The 22,228-nt window shown below is 41.4% G+C and overlaps 1 protein-coding gene across 1 annotated transcript; it reads left to right on the forward strand.

Moving 5' to 3' along the window:
- Positions 1–203: 203 nt before the first annotated feature.
- On the forward strand, positions 204–22,033 carry jupa (junction plakoglobin a). Its single transcript, XM_039786789.1, has 16 exons — positions 204–337; positions 11,090–11,139; positions 11,507–11,674; positions 12,307–12,554; positions 12,958–13,196; positions 13,553–13,751; positions 14,793–14,937; positions 15,114–15,217; positions 15,337–15,675; positions 16,864–17,016; positions 17,158–17,277; positions 17,722–17,872; positions 18,881–19,002; positions 19,279–19,318; positions 19,999–20,134; positions 21,036–22,033. Exons 2-15 carry the CDS (start codon positions 11,127–11,129, stop codon positions 20,130–20,132), a joined length of 2,175 nt encoding a protein of 724 aa, XP_039642723.1. The 5' UTR covers positions 204–337; positions 11,090–11,126; the 3' UTR covers positions 20,133–20,134; positions 21,036–22,033.
- The last annotated feature ends 195 nt before the right edge of the window (positions 22,034–22,228 follow it).

The raw sequence follows: 22,228 nt of genomic DNA on the forward strand, positions 1-22,228 counted from the left end.
ATTAGACCTACAATAAGCGATGTTGCCTAAGGCAAATTTTAAGAAGTAAACTTCGATTTGCTGTTTATTTGATTGACTACGGTTCCCAACAATAAAACCAGCTGTAACGCCTCGGTGTGTGGAGCTGTGGCAGGGTGGGGTCGCGGGGGGAGGAAGGCGGAGTCTGGGCTGAGGTGACGCTTCTTTTACTCATTTTTGTTCAGAGGACTGTCGGCCAGCAGCAGCAGCAGGCAGCATCGGAGAGAGTGAAGTGAGGAGAAATACAGAGAATTATCACATCCTAAAGAAAACAACACTGACTTGGAATAATCTAAAACGCTTCCGTGTGTTTCGAAAGGTAAGCTTTAATGAATGTATATTCACTTTCTCCAACTGCTCTAGTGTCCTTTCACCGACGTGTATTGCCTATAACGTCGTTTTCCCAGTGTGTTTGCGTCTAGCCTAGTTTCTGTACTAGGCCTACTGCTTTTTATAAGCGTGTATGTTGATGTGGGATATTGTTTGGGTGAATTGTTCATCTTTTGCATACCTGGGTGCAAATCCAGCTTTGTAGTTGGAGTTAATTTCCGCATGCCTCAAACTCAAACTGGCCGTTACTGCCCGTTGTTACGATGAAGCGCGAGCTCTACAGGCCCCAAAAGTTTGCTTTCTCACGTTAAACATTTTTTTTACTCTTCAAAGTGTCAAATATCTCTTTCTGCCTAGTCATAACTATGTTTTTGGCCCCAGTATCGATCTTTCAACTTGACGTCACTTGTCAATAGCGTCCCACAGTGTCATTAGTGGTGTCCCAAGTATGCGCGTACACGTGTGTGTGTGTGTGTGTGTGTGTGTGTGTGTGTGTGTGTGTGTGTGTGTGTGTGTGTGTGCGCGCGCGTGCGTGCAGGTGAAGAGGAGAAAGAGGCTATTACCATTGACATATTGTTATTGTAGACAATATGTTAAGTAAAAGGTTACAATTTACAAAATCTTGTATCAGAATGATAATCTCACACAAAATGGTAAGGACACTTAACACGTTGGCAAGACAACAACAAAGCATTTATCTTCCAGCCAACTAATAAATATAAACTTAAATATATCTGAGGTGATTAATTAATTTGTCAATACAGACAGACAGACCATTCTTTACAATTGATTAATCATTTAAGTATTTTTCTTTCTTTCTTTCTTTCTTTCTTTCTTTCTTTCTTTTTTTAAGTAAAAATGCCCAAAAAGTACTGGTTCCAATAAAGTGTTAAGTTTCTCTTTGTCCTCTATGATTAAAAGTTGAATATATTTGGGGTTTGGACTGTTGGTTGGACACAACAAGCATTTTTAAGACCCACACAGTTTTCTGACATCTTATAGTCCAACGATTACTTACTTACTTAATCAGCAGTTTAATTGATAATGAAAATAGTTCTTAAACTGTAAATAATGCAATGAGCTGATGCTGTGCATGGGCAAGTAAGTTCCAGGTCACACACTTCTGTAATGTATGACAGTGAATATTGAATCATATCCCTAAAATGTGTTATGCCGTTATTATAGCACCCATCCACTCCCACACAGCTGCTCATGCCAGCAGTGATGTCTCCAGGTGTAGCCAAACCTTCCATGATGTCATTACCTTAGTTTACAGATGCAGTTTTTCAATCCTGCTTAGTGTCTGCAGGAGCACATATTTTTCTTCTTTTTCTTATTTCTTTCTTTCTTTCCATGAGTAAATCCACTAAAATCGGCAGCACCCATTTTAAATTACTTTTATCTGCTTTTTTTCTTTCGGGATTAAGTCATTTGTGGTGTCCTTTGCGCCGCCAACTTTAATAACTGTTATTTAAATTTGACATTGGTCACATTGGAATCAGAAGTTAAACAGTTTTGTCTCTCTCTTGGAATATTAGATGCTAAATTAAATTACATTTTGTTGTCTTGTTTGAATTATCAGCAAGTGACACCATCACAGAAGCGCAAAGAACAGCACTAAACCAGTTTGTGTGGCATCCAACTTGTTTCTAGACCAACGCGTCCATCTGATGCTGTTGAATGTGTGTCAGGATGAATAGGACAGCGTGCCAATACATTCTGCCAGTCAGTCCTCCACCAAGCTTGCCCTGGGTCTGTGTCATCAAGTGGTGCAGCAGCAAACAGCACCCTGCTTGGAAAGCTGTTACTGTCTGCCCCCGGGGAAGAGGGGTGATGGGTGGTGGGATGGCGACGGGTGTGTGTGTGGGGGGGGCACTTACTGTAGATTTCGCCACAGCTACAGCTGTGGTAGCACGGTGATAATCTCGCCCCCCCTCCCTCCTGCTTAATTCCCTGATACTGTCCTACATTAGCAGAGCAAGAGGCCAGGAGATCCTACAGTGTATATAAATAGGTCTACACTTTGCAGAGGGGATTACTGTATGACATATATCCTAACCTCTTTGTTTAGCATGAAGGATTTCCTTTTCTGTGGATTCACTCTTATTACCTCGCCCCCTGTGTCTGTTCAGTGGTGCCTGACGGAGTACTTTCCAGGGGCTCAGTTACAGCCACTCAGCGCACACGTCGTGTGACCTGCTGTGTGTTTGCACAGCACCCTGCCTTTGTGTTTAACTGTTCCCATGGAGAAGGGGACGCAGAGAGATAACGTTTCCCCATCAGCTACGATAAGGGTCTTTATGGTTGAAGTCAAAGGGGAGTTGGTATGAGTGCATCAAAATCTCCCCGTGGTTAATTTCCACAGGCTTTAGAGGAAATCATCAGACAATGCTGTCGTCAAACCCTGCAGCCTCCCAGACACCCAGTGCTCTATTATTATTATTATTATTATTATTATTATTATTATTATTTCTGACCAAAGAACATAGTCTATAAAGGTAAACCAGGCAGGTGCAACTAAACACTTGATTTCCAGAGAAATCAAGCCAAATAATTTTGATTCTCTATACAGCAATTGATTAAATAATTGGCAGGATCATCCGAAAACATCCATGTAAAAGATTTCTGCTGTTACTGCTAAAAACAAATAATCACAAGCTTCTAGCGGAGCACAGTGGTATAATGCTGAGTAAGTAAAGCTGGCACTGCCCAGCTGAACAGTCCCTGAAATTAATTATTTACCTTCAACAGTTCTCTTGGTTGGATAAAACGAGGACAAGAAATTGTCCCTTACTTAAAATGTCAAAGGCCTAATGGCTGTTTCTTCCCATCACTCGCATTTTTAAAAGCTGTATGACTGTCGACAAGGCTTAAAGTCAACTCTTATCATAGCTCTGTTCATAACACCCATGAGTCAGTCTAACAGCATGCTGGATATAGCTGAACCCTGCTGTGTTTTCTTCATGAATACATTTGCCTTTTTCATTTTTTTCCCCCTTACTTATCGAAGCAGGGAGGGAACTAGATTCCAGCACTGACTCAAAAGACAAAGTTTTCACAGTTGGATGATTTGGCTGAGTTGTACTTCTCAGCATAGTGACTCTGATGAGTCCTGTGGTGTCTGTTTTTCTCCTCCTCCCTGTCCCTTAATTACACTTCTGTGAGAGATTAAGGAAAGTGAGGCCAGCAAGGGTGTGGTTGAAACCGAAAGCTTATCACCAGGGAAGCTTGACTTGTTAGATATGCAGCATGAGGAACATCAACATCTTACAAGTTATTTGCGCATACAAATCTCAACTCAGTTTTTGATTGTGTTCTTTGTTTCACTGCTTTAGAAGGATTTCATGCTCTCTTGGGTTGAGAAAGTTGTGCAACCCTGAGGCCTGTGCATATTTTACTAAACACTGGATAAACTGAAAAATGCATGGGTGTTTCAGACAATCAAGGCTGTTACTCCTCCCTTTTTCATTTCTTCTTTGTTCCTTTTAAAAAAAATGACATTTTGGAGGTTTCTATCAAGACAACAGCAGTTTATAAAAAACAACACATGACTGTTGTCAGAATAAGTCACTCACTTTTTTATAATGCTAGCTTTCACTCTTTCAAATATTTGGATTTTGTTTCTTTTCTTAAGACTTTTGCCCGCTCTCCAAAGCACCCCCCTCCCACTCCCTCGTGCCTCTAATCTCCCTGAAAAATTAATCATCTGTCACATCGCCTCAGTGCTCAGCCATACACCGATGCGTAGCAGTGGCAGTTCAAGAGAAAAAAACTCCCCAGTCAGGCCTTTAAACAGGGCTTTGGTGGCAGGGTTGGCCACCAAACTTGGCCAGTGAACACACAGAGCCATCTTGATGTGCTTAAGCCTTTTTGGTTGCATCCAGTGGGGACACTTGAGACCCGGTTTCCTTTTCACTGTGACAGCAGTCAATGGGACAATGTGGCTTCTCTTTTCCTCTCTACCCCAAACAAAAAAGTAACACAGAGGCTCTCTGTGCTGTATCAGAGACTTTAGTTCATCCTCTTCCTTCCTACCGTCAACCAAACAGAGATACAGACAGGCACATCCTGCTTACTGTAGGTCCAAAGACAAAATTATCACCTTTTTTTTTAAAGCACTTTCGTCAAGTAACTGCTTCAAATGTTCTGGATTTATTTATTTTTTTAAGTGAAATGAAATCCAGCCATTTGATTTCCATATCTTTATGATGTCTTTATTGTTCTCCTGATATGGGAGACAATCTTTGGACATACTTCTGTCCCTCCCACAATGTCTGATATGTGATGGACAGTTTGGTTTGCTTTTGATGTGGGCCTTGCAAAATAAGGTTTTATTGTGACACAAGGGTACACCCCTTTTTACTCAGTCCCTCCTTCATCAGCTTTGTGTAATCTGATCCTGTTCTTCACTAAGGCACCTCCTCCAAGACAGCTCACATTTCCTTTGATTCACAGCGAGGTCCCACAGGGAGTAAACAACTGCACTGCCAGTTTACAGCCACCAAACTGCATCTACTACCTTAATTTAACTCATTAAAGTAGATTTAGTGAGTCAACTGACAGATCTGCGGCCGTTATCCCTTCTGCTGCTTATTTTTATTCATTGGCATGCTGACTGTGGTTGGTTGTGTTGTTGGGAATGTTTCCAGATCAGGCAGGGAAGGGAACTGTGCTGTATCCTCCACTTTCAGACCGATCCAGTTTGTGTGTTGCTCAAGTGCACACCAGCAGTATCTCATTGTCTGTTCTTTCTCTGCGGGTTCTTGGCATGCTGGCGTCGCTATGGTCTGGATTTTATCAACTGCCTGTTACAGTCAATTGACAAATGCTCCCGCTCAAAATGTGGCCTCGGAGCGGCATTCGTGCTGAACTTGGCGCATGACGTGACACAGCTTACAGTAGTTTGTCACCATAGGTTTGCGTCTAGGAACAGTTGTAAAAGTGCAGCTTCTCCTAATATACTTCCCCTCTCTGACAGCCCAGCGGTTGGTGAGTCAGATAATGTTGACCACCACTTCCTGTCACCCACCACAATAAATCCATTAGCTGTGCACTGCTTCACATCCTCTCTTATTGATTTATATAACAAACAACTATCCAGTTAGCCCCTGCTGCCTCCATTACAGTGCCATAACGGCTATTGTTGGACGAGTGGGGGATACGGGATGTGTGGTTTGGGGACGAGGAAGCCTGTCTGCTCTGGAGGCTCAGCTGGCCGCGCTGGCCATTTACTGTGTCAAGAGGATTGGGCTGTGTGAATGCAGGGTGTTGGGTTAAAATCATCTCGGAAACACTTTATAGTAAGAGGAGTGTGGGTTGCATGTCAGGAGACATATATGTGAAAGGGTGTGTGCATGTGCATGTGACGGCAGCCTATATGTCAACTGGTTTATCAGTGCAGATGGCGCAGGAAGCTTTACAGATGTCTGGTAACATAATCTGCGTTATTTGCATGTCAGCCTAAACATGACATTAGCAAGCCTGTTGGAAATAACAGACCACCAGATGAGGTTAAGTTTCCACAACAAAACCGTAATGTTCTGACAACCATTAGACTTTGCTATTGACATTAACAAAAGACAATTGTGTTTTTCTTTTGAGAAGTGAGTTAAAGGAATAGATCGGCATTTTTTTCTTGCTGAGAGTTGGATGAGAAGATTGATACAACTCATATGTCTGTACGATAAATATGAAGCTACCGCCAAGAGATAGTTAGCTTTGCTTATTGTAAAAACTATACATCTTAATTGTACAGGGGCTTATTCATTTAGGACTATTTCCTGTCATTTTTACTCTTTGGTTTTCATACAACAAGTACACTTTAGAGGTGCTGGTAGGTGTAGTCTTCTGTTATCGCTGGACAGAGCCAGGCTACCGGTTTCCTCCTGTTTCTAGTCTTGATGCTAAGCTAAGCTACCTGGCTGCTGGCTCTAGCTTCATATTTAACTGACAGACATGAGAGTGGTACCAATCGTGTCATCTTACTCTTAGCAAGAAAGCGAATAAGCGTATTTCCCAATATGTCAAGTTATTTCTTTACACTTACACTAATTGTGCGAGCTCTTCTCAAGCAGGCATGTAAAAGCCCAGGAGAGTGCACAGCAAAAGCCTGGTGACATGTTATTTACACCCCTGTCTGCCAAACAGGCATGAGGCTAAATAACAAGTCACTATAAAACTCTTCAATGTATGTTAGGAGCCACTCTGGAATACAACCAGAGTACATCTCCAGCCCCCTGGGCCTCTTCCCTGACCTGAATTCATTCCTGCTGTGATACAAAGAGGAGCTTAGGCCAGCAAAGTCAAAATCTGGAATGCTGAAAAAAAGATTCTGTTCAATCCTGTGTTTATAACTGCAAATTAATTATTGGCATGATTTACCGAGGAGACTAAAGTGTCAGAATCTACAGTTTAGCCCTTCTAGCAATTAGGTGTATTGAGCCTCACCCAGTTCACTCATACACCCACACACTCTGCTGCCACACCCTTGTTGAGAGCTGCTGGGGAGACACTCCCTGTCTGACATGCCTGTGGGGGGGGGGCAGCACAGTGTGAACCTGTTCTCATGATTGAGAACAGAGTTACTCATCACTTGTCACAGCAGCCCTATCTGTTAGAGTCAGCAAAGTATGAGTAACTCAGTGAGAAGTCTAAAAGAGTTTTAGTGTTAGAAGAGTGAAAAAGTGTGCGCTTTTTACAGCACAGGATTTACAAGGGGACACAGGACAGATTGAATAAACTGTTACTGTGGAATGTCACACCAGCGTTTCACCATCGTGGCTCTAAACCGTATCCATCTCTGTTGTTCTTTTGCAACTCGTTCACTGGCAGCTTGCACTGATTCACATTCCTGTTTTTACTGTGCCTGGTTTGTTTTTAGGAAGAAGCCCCCTAAAGTCATCCACAGATTGTTGCTTAACAAGATAGTGGGAAGTGATGGGTGTGAGACTTGGGTTTTCTTGAGTAAAAAGAGTGCCTTCATTTTCCTACGCATTTGTGTGGGTGGATAGATGGTGGAGCAAAGTACAGTAAGAGTGAAAGGATGCATCACTCATTAACTGGAAGAGAGCAAAGTCCAGTCAGAAGTACACAATACAACCAACAGCTTTTAGTCAGCACTGAACAATGGCGAAGGTATCAGCAGATAAACTTCAATACTACTAATTTATGCTATCACCATAAAATACAAAAAGTTTCATTTAAATGTATTTATTTATTCGCTCAGCTTTAATTTTTTACTTTGCTGTATATTATTTTTAGTCAAAATTTTAAATGATTTTCTTGGCTTGGACGGTGACCACAGGCATGGGCATTGTGGGCATGGAAAAAATAATTACTGTATGAGAAAACCCAAGAGGGAACAGCACTTATCAGCAAATATGCGAGCATAGCTTCAGACATCAGATGGGTCAGCAGATTAAAAAAAAAAAAACGCAGTACAGTGCGTGAGCAGAGTTTTGGTTACCTAGGCGATATGCGGGGCGTGTCGCAGCATTGCAACAGTTGGCTGAATCCGCTGCCTCGCCCAGGAAAACAAAGACTACACAAACACTGTCCCTGATTTACAGAGAACAGGAACGTTCTGTGTGGACATGGTACAAGCTGTATTTCTCCTTGAAACAAAAAGGCACGTGGGCTTTGTTTTATATCAGCTGTATCTGTGCCTTCAGCAGTGGATTAATAGTGTTTTTAGACTAAATGTATTTAATTTTTTTAAAAGCCTTTTGTAATACGCTGAACTTAAATCTGGGGTGTGTCTGTCTATGCATCAATATGGGCAATTAATCAGCCAGTAGTCGCTTACCATCTCGACGGACAAGCCACACCTTTTATCTAGAAAGGTAGCTATACACAGTAATTGCAAGCATAGTTTCTGTCTTATGAGTCAGTGCAGCATGTAGCTGCAAGTGCAGCATGTAGCTGCAAGCACAGACAGTCTTCTGGGGCCAGGTCCTGGAGGATCCCGTGCCAGACTGACTACAGCTGAAACTCGCTGAGCTGCTGCTCCCTGTGAAGGCAGAGAGTGAGCTAGAGGGACATGTTGGGGCCTTGCAAGAACATCAGGTTCAGGAGAATGTATTTTGAGCACATGCATATGAACAGTAACTAACAATGCAGGCCAAACAAACATGTGGGGACTTGTGAGTTACTAGCCCATTAAAGTGCCACAGTGAGAAAAAAAGAGGACAGACATAAACTAATGAGAAACATGCAGTACGTACACACTATTGTCAGTGTTTTTCCGTTTGTGTGAAGAAGGGGTGTGAAAAAGCCCCCTGCAGAAGCTACACACACACACACACACACACACACACACACACACACACACACACACACACACACACACACACACACACACACACACACACACACACACACACACACACACACAAATAAATGTGTCTGGGGGAGAAAAAGTGGGCTGGGTCAGCCGAAGGACTGAAACGTAACACGACACATCCTTATGCAAAGCCGGAGGGCGAAAAGATGAGGGAGTGGTGCTTTACATCATGAAGGGCTCCAGTGTGAGACAGAGAGACAAAGCAGTTCAGCTTTGTAAAAATTCCTTTCCTCCAAACCCATTGATCAACTTTGATAACCGAATACTCACTTCAGTACATTGTTAAGTTGTGCTGGTTAAAATATAAGTGAAGGTGATAATTTAGGGGTTTATAGCTCATTTTGTGCAAACACAGCAGTTTGACACTGTGGCTTTTAGCCCTGACTTGTTTTATTAGTCGTTAAAGGAATACACCACTGTTTGTAGAAATAGGGTTATTCAACATCTCTCTATTTATATAGGTGGGCAAAGGCATGCATGATATATCTGCACCCGAGTAGCAGTGCTTTGGTTGTAGCCTACTTCCACTCAATGTAGTCCCAAGTCAATATCTGCCTAGGAAATCGTCTAGTCTTAATCTGCATTGCTTTTTGTACTCGTGAATACGCAGGCCACAAGAAGTAATTAGGTTTTGTTTTTGTTATTGTTAGGTCACTTTTACTCACAGCATGCTAACCGGCAACATAGAATTCCATTCACTACGCTAAGCTAGCGCCGGCGCTGCTGGACTAAGACAATGCATGCACTGAGACAAAAATGCGTTTGCCCACCTATATAAATATAGAGGAGACGTTGAATAACCCTATTTCAACAAACTGTGGCGTATTCTTTTAAGACGGAACATAAGTGTGTAAGTTTATTGCATGGAATCATGTTGTAAGCTTTACCCAGCTGTCATGGCAATATTTTTCCCTTATTTTGTTTTGTTTTTTTTGGAATGTTTTAAGCCTTTGTTTGTTGACTTTGCCATATGTATAGCCCCCTGGTACCTTCAGTGCATCTGCACTGCCTGCAGAAATCAGCAGCCACACTCTTACATGTACAGTACAAAAATGCACAATGCACCCCTGCAATGTGCTCTGCAAAGAATCCTGTCAGTAACAGTCAAACATCTGAAAACACTTGTAACCAGCACAGTGAATGCATTGTACTATCGGTCATATGTCGCATGCGATGGCAGGCAGCTATTATGAATGCAGATTTTTCTGTGATGAAGAGGGTTTCTGTGGTCAGTGACATTCAGACTGCAGAAGCGCAGAGATTGAAAACATCCATGCATGGTCTAACAGTGAGAGGTTATTTTGGGTGCTCATAGCAAGGAAGTCTGGAAAGAGTCTACATTAAAAGGTTGCAAATTAGAATATGAGATAGAATACATTGTGTGCAAATGCGACCTGGCCATTACATTACATATATAAGTTGCATGTAGCAACATATTATGAATATTTATTAATATTTGATACATAGTCCCATATTATTATTATTATTATTATTTTATTTTATTTTTTCACAGGAAGTATGCTTTTGCGTTCTCTTCATAAACTCTTTCAAAAAGTCTCGGATTCGCATGTACGACCCAGTTTTGTCATTTTTACTCAGATGTGCCTACATTAGGTAAGGTATATAAACATTTTACCCCAGTGTAAAAAAAATTATTTTACTAGGTGATTCAGTGTATGATGTCTGTGTGGACTTAATACCTGAGTAAATGTATTAAGAAGAATGATTTTTATCAGAAGTAGGAGGTGTAGAACAAACTTGCTCCAACAAGTAGAATGACAGTTACGCATTCTGAAGGACTGTTGCACTAAAACTGCCCAAGATGCCTCAGGATGTCAGATTAGTAGAAACCTATTCAATGAGAGCCAGAAGGCAAGTAAGTCTTATAGATCGTAGTATTCGAAATACGACAAACAAGTAAAAGTCAAATTACAGTTTTTTTTTTTTAAGAAGTTTAGTGTGTGTGACAAAGAGTATGCTCACTGTAGTGTCTACACACACTCACTCTCCCTAGTCTAAACCTGACGAGCAGGTTCCTGATTGCCATGCGTCAGCAGCAGGCTTCTCCCACGGCTGTATGGGCGGAGGCCCGGGTTGAAAGGTCATTTGGGCTGGCTGACATTCCTGACTTACAGCTGTCTCTCTGCCCTCTTTGCCCTCCTTTTCCCATGAGCCTCTGCTGCTGCTCTCTGTTGTCATTTTCAGGTCAGGGTGCAGGTCTGGGAAGGGAGGTAGGGGGTCATCTTGTGAACTGTCATACTCCGGTTGCATACAAAAACTGAAAGACAGTCCCTCTTTGGAATATTAATTAATTTATGGAGAGAGCTAGGTGTACAGTGAAGATCATCATCATTGAAGCTTGTGGTAATATTTGACTTTGGCTTTCTTTCTATTTTTAAGGTTTGCTCCATCGTTGTTTTGATAACGGGAGGCAAGGATGGCAATGCAAAGTAAGTAAACGTTCACAATTCAGCTCTAGTTTTGAAACATTTTTATGTATTTTTTGTCAATTTACTTTTTAGCTTGTGCATTTGAAGGTTCACTTTTGTTTTTATTACTCATTCCACAGTACGTTTTAAAGGAGACAGTTTCTTTGATCATGACCTTTCCTACTTCCAACTATTGTTTTCATGTATTTATATTGAGGTCACTTCCTTTAATACATTAGACAACTGAAGGTTACTTCTGTAAAAGGGTTTCTTTATGTGGAGTTTTATTATTTTTTTTTTAACATTCTTCCATGTTTATCATTAGTTAATACATGACTTTGCTCCAACACCTCTGACGTACCACAATTACTCTCTTCGTGCTTGGCAGTGGGCGAGGCCGGCAGTGGCATGGCGAAGGTGGCAGAGTGGCAGCAAACGATGTACAGCGTAGACTCGGGCATCCAGTCTGGAGCCACCACAGTCAGAGATGAAGACGTCGACTACACCACCTCCAAGCACTACACCACGACGACCACTGTAACATCAGTACATCCTGGTAAGGCAACAAGCAAGGGCCAAACAAGCCGATATCCATATATTGTAGACTTTTCTTAAACCCTTGTGTTGTCCTTCTGGGTCAAAATTAAAAAAAAATTTTTTGCCACTTTTTAAAAAAATGGGTTTTTTTGTCTCTATTTTCTATGTTTTTGCAGCATTTTTCGACGTTCTCTGCGCTTTTTTTCCCCCACTACCACCAGTATACACTAACTATTACCACTAATTTTACACTCATTTTTGGAATTTATGGTCATTAAACCTCATCTAGCCTAGTTTGTAATTATATCTAATCTTTGTGTTAAAAAAGCAGAAAGTATGAATTATTTTGACTAATATTTAAGATTAGAGGATTTTGGATAATCCCAGACTGTCAAAGTTTAGTCAGAATAATGCTATAAAATTAAATAAAACACTCAAAAGAGAACGATAGTAGTGAACTAATCCCTAATTTGACTTGTGAAGAGCGTTATATGTAACCATCCGTGTTACTTTTCGGCAATTTGGTTGAAAGAGAACCCAAATTTCTGCTATAGAAACATTGAAAACGGGTCAAATGTGACCCGAAGACGACAGGAGGGTTAATTCCATATGGGCTGTGATATCCTCGTCATCATCTCACTTCCTCTATAGACATGGATGCCCCCCACACCAGAGCAGAGCGGCTGCGGGCTGCAATGTTCCCAGAGACCCTGGAGAGAAACACCACCATCATTTCGACTCAGATAGATCCGTCCCAGATGACAAACGTCCAGCAGCTGGCCGAGCCCTCCCAAATGCTCAAGACTGCAATTATCCATCTGATCAACTACCAGGACGACGCCGAGCTGGCCACACGCGCCGTGCCTGAGCTCACCAAACTGCTCAACGATGAAGACCAGGTGATGATCGCAGTATTTTGGTCAAATTTGCTGTTATGGGATACATTATTAAGGGTCTTATGAGATAATTATATAGAGTTAAATGCATTACTGCTGCACCAATAATGAACAGTAAACTTTCCCATTTTGGGAAATATGCATATCGAATTATTCCTTTCATTTTGATGATCCATTAAAAGTTTAAGTAATTTTATCAAGAAACATGCCACTTCCTGGTTCCAGCTTCTCAAATTTGCTGCTTTCCTCTGTTTAATGTCATTCAAAAAAATGTATTTGATCAGACAAATTGGAAGGTAATTTTTTGAAGCCTTAATGTATAATTATAGAAGAAGTAATGAAACCAGGCAGAGTCACTTTCAAGTGCACATAAAAATGAACTTTTCTTTTCCCCTCTTCATTTCAGGTGGTGGTCAGCAAGGCAGCACAGATTGTCAACCAGCTTACACGCAAGGAGGCGTCACGGCGTGCGATGATGCAGTCGCCTCAGATGGTGGCGGCGGTGGTGCGAGTGATGCAGAACACAAGCGACATGGAGACGGCGCGGGCCACAGCCAGCATCCTCCACAATCTGTCCCACCAGAGAGAGGGCCTGCTCTCCATCTTCAAGTGTGGAGGCATCCCTGCTTTGGTCCGCATGCTCAGGTACTTCCGGACAAAAAGAAAGAGAGAGGACGTTATTTGTCTTCGGTCACTTATGACTTTGATCCTTGCTGTGGTCTGTATATGTTGGGAAAATGTACTTTTTCTTATAGTGTAGGTATGAAAGACAAAATCCATCCTAAAACACTTTTAGAGAAGACCATTTGGCTATGTTGATAGCAGACTCAAGTAGAAGTACATGAGGCAGGTGGAAGAAAGTAGGTCTAACGAAAAAGTAAACAAAAAATACTTCCAATTACTCTGTACATTTTAATTGATATGTTATTTAACAGTGAGGACATTTAATGTATGGCAACTGGACATGCCACACTTAACCCACCTGTGTTTCTCTCCCACAGCTCTCCAATGGAGTCTGTGCTCTTCTATGCCATCACCACGCTCCACAACCTGCTGCTGCACCAGGAAGGAGCTAAGATGGCTGTTCGTCTGGCCGACGGCCTGCAGAAGATGGTTCCCCTGCTGAAGAAGAGCAACCCTAAGTTCCTGGCCATCACCACAGACTGTCTGCAGCTGCTTTCTGGCAAACCCAGGAGACAGGTTTGTGTGTGTTGTGTGTGTGTGTGTGGTTTTGTGTGTGTGTGTCTGCATGTGTGTGTGTGTGTGTTCGTGTGGTTCTGTTTGTGTCCAGCCAAGTACTGTGTAAATTCTGTGTGTGTGTGTGTGTGTGTTCGTTGTGTGTCTGTCTGCGTGTCCAGCCAAGTACTGTAATGTGTTGTGTGTGTGTGTGTGTGTGTGTGTGTGTCTGTGTGTGTGTGTGTGTGTCTGCGTGTGTGTGTGTGTCTGCGTGTCTGTGTCCAGCCAAGTGCTGTAATTTGAGACTGTTGTGCTTGTGTGTGCATGCATTTAGTTGTGGGTGCGGCATGTGAACGGAGTTGTTCAGGTGCTGGCATAGCGGGGGTATGGGTGTGGTTATTTGTTGAGAGTAGTAAAATGATTAATTGGTGTTTATCTGCCTGGACAGGTCACAGCTTTGTAGACTAGTTCATTGTAAACCGTAAGTTTTTCTTTTACAAAACGTTCCTAAGTTTAAAAAAATAGAACCACAATAGGTTTACATGGTTTAATTATCAAAAAAACACTTTTTTTTTTTTTTTGTGTATTGCACATTGCTGCAGCTCCTCTTTTCACCCTATGTGTTGAGCTCTCTGCTTTAGCTACAGAGTGAGGAATCTCACTTCTGTTCCATCTTTGTTGGGAGTCGCACATGCGCAGTAGCTAGGTAAGGACTACTATCCAGTCAGAAGCAGAGTATGAGGGCGCCCCGCGAGCTAGGCGAGCATTATAACGTGTGTTACAAAGTGACGCACATTCGTCACGGAAGTAAAGGCTGGAATACAATAGAGCTGTTTGAAGCAGTTTGTGAACAGTGTTTTCTGTTGGACATGTTAAGTGCCTTTGGGGTGGACTTTGGGCTTTTTCACTTGGTAAACTTATAATGTGCACAAAAAAGATATATAACACAATATAGGAAAGGGGAAAAAAAGCCAAAAAGCATAATATGAGCACTTTAAGTAAAGTAAATGGTTATTTTCACCCCATCTGCACTTTGTATACTCACACAGTCCCTCTCTCTCACAGCTGATCATTCTTTCCAACGGTGGTCCTGAGGGCCTCGTTCACATCATGAGAAACTACAGCTATGAGAAGCTGCTGTGGACCACAAGCCGTGTGCTCAAAGTCCTCTCTGTGTGCCCCAGCAACAAACCCGCCATTGTAGAGGCTGGTATGTAATATATGTTGTGCGTGTGTGTGGTTACAAGGTAGTCCTACAGGTGTGTGTCATTTTTTTTGGTTCCCTTAAAACACAATGTTACTGTGTCTACTTGTCAACCTCAGCGCTACATGACAGCTAAATTAACGACTGAGAGCGGAGTGATTTAACTTCTCTGTTCCCTGCAGGTGGGATGCAGGCTCTGGGTAAACACCTCACAGGCTCCACCCAGCGTCTGATGCAGAACTGTCTGTGGACGCTCAGGAACTTGTCTGATGCTGCCACCAAGCAGGTCTGTATCCACACTCACTTTTAACCTTTTTTTCTTCTACTCTTGAAAATCTGAGTTTGTTCTTTTCCATAATTCGGCATCCGAGAAACTTTCTGAAATCTTTTCTCTTCCTGTTTCAGGAGGGCATGGAAAGCCTTCTGCAGGTGCTGGTGGGCCTGCTTAGTTCAGACGACCTCAACATGCTCACTTGCGCCACAGGCATCCTGTCAAACCTCACATGCAACAATGCCCACAATAAAACTCTGGTTACCCAGGGCAACGGCGTAGAGGCGCTGATCCACGCCATCTTGCGTGCCGGTGAGAAGGAGGACGTGACTGAACCTGCCGTTTGCGCTCTGCGCCACCTGACATCCCGCCACCAACAGGCTGAGGTAGCGCAGAATGCTGTGAGGAGATACTACGGCATCCCCGCCATCGTCAAGCTGCTCAACCAACCCTACTACTGGCCCGTCATCAAGGTAAAGGGAAGCGAGGGAGGGAGGGTGGGGGTGTGTGAGTGTGGGCTCAAAAAAGGGTCAATGAGATTTTAAGCTTTTGCAGTGATTTTCGTAAATCATTAAATGATTAACCTAATTTTTCATGCAGTGTCTCCCTATGCAAAAGAGTGATATGCGACCACAGTCTTTGAAATTACATTTGAACTAGAGCCCGACCAAAAAAGGTTTTTTAAGGCCGATACCGATACAAATATTTGATTTAAAAATCCGATATTCCGATACATCGGCCAATATGTATTTTTTTAAAAATCCAGAAATCCGTAACTTAAGATATGAAACTTTTACGTCCTTTGAACAAAAAGACAATAACAACAAAATCAAAGTGTTGCCAACAGGGACGTTGTAGAGCGTCCTCTGGTGGACAAACTATGCAACGCCAACACTCATAACATGGTTGAAGGGTGTTTCGTCCGTTATTATTAAACTTTTTTAATATTCAATTATCAGAATCATTTGTCATTATAAATGATTCTGATGAATATATATATATATATATATATATATATATATATATATATATATATATATATATTATATATATATATATATATATATATATATATATATAAAAAAAACAAAAACGATAGTTGGGAAAATGCCTCACCGATATATCGTCCCACCGATATATCGGTCAGGTTCTAATTTGAACATCATTTTCATAAGCTCAGTATCTTACTGACCGTTATTTAAGCCCATAGGTTAGTCTAGATGGGGGAAGTGAGTGTTTTCCTACTAAGGTGGGGGTTTACAAAAGATGGTGGGAAGCAGGGGTAGACTGAAAGCAGGTGGTTTGAGGGAACATAAGTTAGGACTGTGAAACCAACCCATTGAGGAGATAGTGGTTTGGTCCAAAGAGAGAGACTGGGGGAAATGGTGGGACAGATGGACAGAGGGGATGGCAGTTCCGGCAGAAGGCCAGAGTCTCCATCAGCCTGAAAGAGCATGAAATGACATGACAGCAGGAACAGTATGTTTTACAAGACAAGGCTTTAGGCAGGGAAAATGATCTAAATCTCTTTTTATTTATTTTTTTAGTTTGCATTTCTAATGGAGAAGCTTGAAGTTGTCAGCCTTGTTTTACTTGCTGACCAATATAGTAATGTTGAACAGTATCATGACCGTATGTCTTCCTGTCTTCCCTGCCTGAAGGCTGTGGTTGGCCTGATCCGCAACCTGGCCCTGTGCCCAGAGAACCAGGCCCCTCTGAGGGACGCTGGAGCGATCCCCCGTCTGGTCAACCTGCTACTTAAAGCCCACCAGGACGCCCAGAAACATGGTTCATCCACCCAGCAGACATACCAGGTACATATGGGGCTAGTTTAGGATGCTTATAGTTACTAATTACGTTGTGGGTTTAAGGGATTTGTGGAAATGAGTAGTTGTAATTATTAATGAATTTCTGTATCCCGGAGTAACATTTCTTCTTTCCATCCTGCTCCTCAGGATGGAGTGAGGATGGAGGAGATTGTGGAGGGCTCCACAGGAGCTCTGCACATCCTGGCAAGGGATCCCATCAACAGAGCGGAGATCGCCAACCTGCAGACCATTCCTCTGTTTGTTCAGGTAACGGAGGAAATTGAAGCTCTCTCTCAATATATCGATATAATATGGATATAGTGATATGAGACTAGATATCGTCTTAGATTGAGGATATCGTAATATGGCACAAGTGTTGTCTTTTCCTAGTTTTACAGGCTGCATTACAGTAAAGTGTTGTCATTTTCTGAACTTACCAGACTGTTTTAAGCTGTTATTATTAACCTTTACCCACTGAATCATTTTATCTACAATATTGATGATTATTTATCTAAAATCTAATTTTCAAAATATTTTTTGAAAGCACCAATTGTCCACCCTACAATATCTTCCCCAAAATATTTGGTCAAGAATATTGTGGTATCCGATTTTCTCCATATCGCCCAGCCCTACTTCCTTGTCTTGATGATCAACTTCCTTAGGTTTTAGGTTGCTTTGTTTTTTACTCATTTCCTTCCTCCTCCTCTCCAGCTCCTCTACTCTCCGGTGGACAACGTGAAGCGCGTGGCAGCGGGCATCCTGTGTGAGCTGGCCCTGGACAAACAGTCAGCTGAGCTCATCGACAGCGAGGGAGCGTCGGCTCCGCTGATGGACCTGCTGCACTCAAACAACGAGGGCATTGGTAGGACACCCAGATAATGCACTGCAATTAGCTTACCGTAATGTAGCATTTAGTCATAGGTGGAAAGGAACAAAGTCAATTTACCCAAGTGCTGTACTTACTGTAAATGCAGTTTCCATGCAATGTCCATTTTGTGAGACTGTATACTTTTACTCCAATGCATTTCACAATGACATATGGTTGGCTTGGTTACAATAATACAATCTGATCACTAAATAGGGTGCCGTGTTAGTCTGAACTACCTTTATGGGTAGTAGGCACATTAAAAAATACACATCGAACTTTAGGTACAATTTCAATGAAGGTATTTACTTATCTTTACTTTTATTACTTTTTTGTTGTTGTTTCTTGCCAAGAGTTAGATGAGAAGTTGGTATGATACTGCTCTCACAGACGAGAGTGGCATCGAGCTTCTCATCTAACTCTCGGCAAGAAAGTGAGTATGGTTTTATTTTCCAAGATTTCAAATTTGGTTATTTTACCTCGCCACACTATTTGTTGGTCACATTGAGGGAAACATGTTCAAAATGGATTTTTAGCAATTGTTGTTTAGTAAATTCCTTGCTTAAATCACCAGGTTCAGCTACTTAAAAGTATGTCTTTATATTACATTTACATGTGGAAGTACCATGGCTGAAATACACAAGGCTCACTAACACACATACACATTCATTCTACATTATGCTGTTAAGGCTTTATAACTGATGCTGTGAATGCACCACATCCATAATGCCTCAGGGAGTTATATAAAAGAAAAATACTGCAAGTCACTCATGTAGTAACTGGTGTGAGCACTAAAACTATTATGTTTTCGCGGTTACTTTATCTTTAAAACTTTTAACCTGTGGTGCTTTTCAGACTAAAATGTGGACTTGGATTTGTGTTCCTTTCAATACACCAACACTATAAATTATTATTATTATTATTATTATTATTATTATTATTATAAAAAGGAGTGTATGGTTTTTGCTACATTGCTGAATATGTCCTGATTCTTTTCCCCCTCAGCCACTTATGCTGCAGCTGTGCTCTTCCGTATCTCCGAGGATAAGAACTCCGACTACAAGAAGCGAGTGTCTGTGGAGCTCACACACTCTCTGTTCAAACACGACCCCACTTCCTGGGAGATGGTGAGTGTCTGGCGCCCTCCACTGCCAGGATATGACAACTAAACATTAAAGTAGACATTTTTTAAACTCCCTTTAACTCTCAGGGGTTACATCTTACATCTTGGCACCGTAATACAATACTGATATCAGTTATAAAGTACATTGGTTTTCAAGAAACTGGTTCTTCATTATATCATCTTTTAATAATACTTTTTAAGGACTATTAAAAAGCTGTCTATATTAAAAAAAAAAAAGTGCTGACTTAATTTGACCTTTGTCCTCTCGTTACCCCTGCAGGCCCACAACAGTGCCCCCATGGATGGACCCTATACAGATGGTGAGTAACTATGACTGAAATGTGCACATGCAGCACATTCCTCCGCACTGGGTCACTCCACCACAGGGAGCGACCGCAGTGTTAACATGCTGTAATCTGCTTACGGGTTTCCTCCCTGCTGCAGCCTAAAGATCCTATTTACCATCATCATTTGGTAGCAAAAATAAAGTTAGTTTGTCCAGTTAAAACAAAAATACTAATAATTTTTGTTTTTGATTATTTATTTTATTTATTCATATTGTCAGTGTCTGTTTCACATTGTTACATTCTTATCTCATTCACTTTGCCTTGTCTTTGTTCTCTTACTGTATTACATCACTACCTATTTCTCATTGCCAAGTCTCAAAGGTCTCCTTCCTGGTCTTTTCCTTATCTGTGTTTGCATCTAACTCCTAATTCCCGTCCTTTCCTTTATAATTTTTTTCCTTGTATGGCCTTGGTATTTTCTGTGTCCGCTCAGAGCCGAGAGACTCGGCTTCTTCTTCTCTTTCTCTCTGATCACTGTGTGCCTAAACGGTTGGATGATTTCCACTAGCTAATACAATTTATTGTGCTGCTGTTCATGACCACAGCAGTAACTAAACCCTCTTAAGTGCGAAGGAAGCTAAATAACATATCATCTGTTGGTCCAGTGTGTAACAAGTAAAGAAAAAAACAAAACATGTTGTAATCTCTTGCAGAGCTGGACGCTGGTTTCCCAAGCTACGGAGGGTATGCAGCTGACGTGCCCATGGACGGCATGGACGGAAATATGATGCACGAGGATTACGAAGCCAGCTTGGCCTACGAGAGACAACCGTACCGTGAATATTAAAGGTCAGTACATGCAAAATGTTACCTCAGCCAATCGGGATCGGTTGTCTAAAATATAAAACTTGTTTTTAAAAACTTAATTGTTCTCGATAAATTTTAATAATGAAGACTTAATAAGAGTCAATTGGGGGGGGGGAAAGAACATCCGTTGGTATTATTTATTAAGAGTATAACACTCAGGTACACAACTGTTATGATACAGGAGTGCTAATAATGACCTATTCAACAGTGCACTATAAAAGTATTTGTAAGATAAAATACAAGAATAGATTAAACACACAGCGGTTTCTTGGTTGAAAACGATCGATCCAATGAGTGCTGCGGCCGGGGGGAATAACGATTAGCCAATCAGTGGCCGGGACTAATGATGTTGTCAAGCTGTCTCAATATCCCCCGACATCATTAAAAAAAAAAATGACGTAATGTAAACTTAAAATGACGTTAGATTCAGGCGGATACGTTGGTCTCTAGTGTTGGGTTGAGGAAAATTGAAGTTTAGGCAATGCCAGACTGAAGATGGAAACAAAGACAATTCTGTCTAAAATCAGGCAACATCTGGAATGCTTCTTCTGCCAAAACATAAGTGACGGTTATCCTGATTGGTTTAGGGAAGTATATGACATCACCTTTTTTCCCGCCCCCTCAAAACCAGTGAACGGAGCTCAGACAAAAACATAAATGCAGAAATTTCTCCTGTGAATTAAAAGTAAACGACTGTTTGAACTTTTGGCAGAAAATGTCGTGTTTGTGCTGGAGCCCATCACTCATAGTAAGAAGCTTGAGTAAGAAAGTAGATTGTCAGATTGGCCTTTTAAAGTCTGATGTTTGTTTTCTACAACATAATAACTTGATATTGATATTGTGAAATCAGCTCTGTGGGTTTTTCTCTTTCGTCTTCTTACAGACCCGGGGGAGAAAGGGAATCGGAGGAGCTGACATAGGACGTAATGGGGCAGAAGAGAATATAGTCGTCGGTAGAGATTACTCCCTCTGCTCTCAGCCTGATGTAATATATGCAATTATCACGGAGTACGGGACTCATAATCTTAACAGGGCTCAACTTTGTTTTATAGCATAATTTTGCTGATAATAATGATGACGATGCTTGTAGGTTTCTGTTAGAGAACCTCTTTAAGAGTGTGTGTGTGCGCATGTGAGTGTGTCTGTGTGTGTTTACGCTTTTGGGTGGGTATTCTATGCCAAAGAGATTTTTATTTTGTGATGATAATCGTGTAGCTTCCTCCTTTCTTTTAAATTTTTTTCTTTCTTTTCTTTTTTTTTTTTTTTATAAAGAAAAAGGGAAAAAAAGAGTAATAGTTGAAAACACTGCCAGAGTTGGCTCAACATGCACGGTGCACCTGCTCACCGCTCTGTTTCTTACTTAACGCCTTTGTAACAGACACTGCTGTCTACGCTGTAGTTTTAACACAATATACTGTCAACTTTCTCCCGCTGTGACCCAACAGTTATGAGTCGGTTAACACAGACTCATTCTGTCTCGCGGCGCTAATTCAGTAGGAGTGAACAAACAAAGAGATGGGGAGAGACCTCTTAGAGAGCAGTGTAGGGCTGCCAGGAACCACCAAGATGGTGGTTTGTTTTTAGGGATAGTTTTTCATCTTTTCTAAGTTATTGACTGGGAAAGGTTCACACATTATCCGGCATTACCAGAATATTAACAAAGATGTCTTTTTTGTTACGAACTGAATTTAAAGAAAAGATCGTATGTAACCGTGATTGATTTGCAGAACAACGTGGGTACAGTGGTTTTACAGATGTGTGATGATATAGTTGGGGACGGCCCTACAGCTGGAGCAAACTACTGACAGGGAAATTTGTCTTTCTACTTAAGAGTTTTTACTGAAATTTTGTTTAATAAAAATAAAGGATATATTAAACATATATTATTGGTGTCCATGTTTGAAATGATTTATCAGTTTTTTCAGTTCATTACAATAACTCAGGTATTCTTACACCCATAATGAAATTACACATTAGTTTGGTTGTTGGTGTGACATTATTTATCAATTCATCAGTTTCAACACGTTAAGTCTTCATGGTGTATAATGGTTTGTTCTCCCAAACAGAAGTTAAGGA

This window comes from Perca fluviatilis, chromosome 1 (genome assembly GCF_010015445.1).
Source record: "Perca fluviatilis chromosome 1, GENO_Pfluv_1.0, whole genome shotgun sequence".
Lineage (NCBI taxonomy): Eukaryota > Metazoa > Chordata > Actinopteri > Perciformes > Percidae > Perca > Perca fluviatilis.

What these genes read in the sequence shown, in the direction of transcription:
- jupa (XM_039786789.1), top strand. An exon ending in CTCAAACAACGAGGGCATTG is followed by an intron (nt 17,873 to 18,880) that starts GTAGGACACCCA and finishes TTTCCCCCTCAG; the next exon opens with CCACTTATGCTGCAGCTGTG. An exon ending in GGATGGACCCTATACAGATG is followed by an intron (nt 19,319 to 19,998) that starts GTGAGTAACTAT and finishes AATCTCTTGCAG; the next exon opens with AGCTGGACGCTGGTTTCCCA.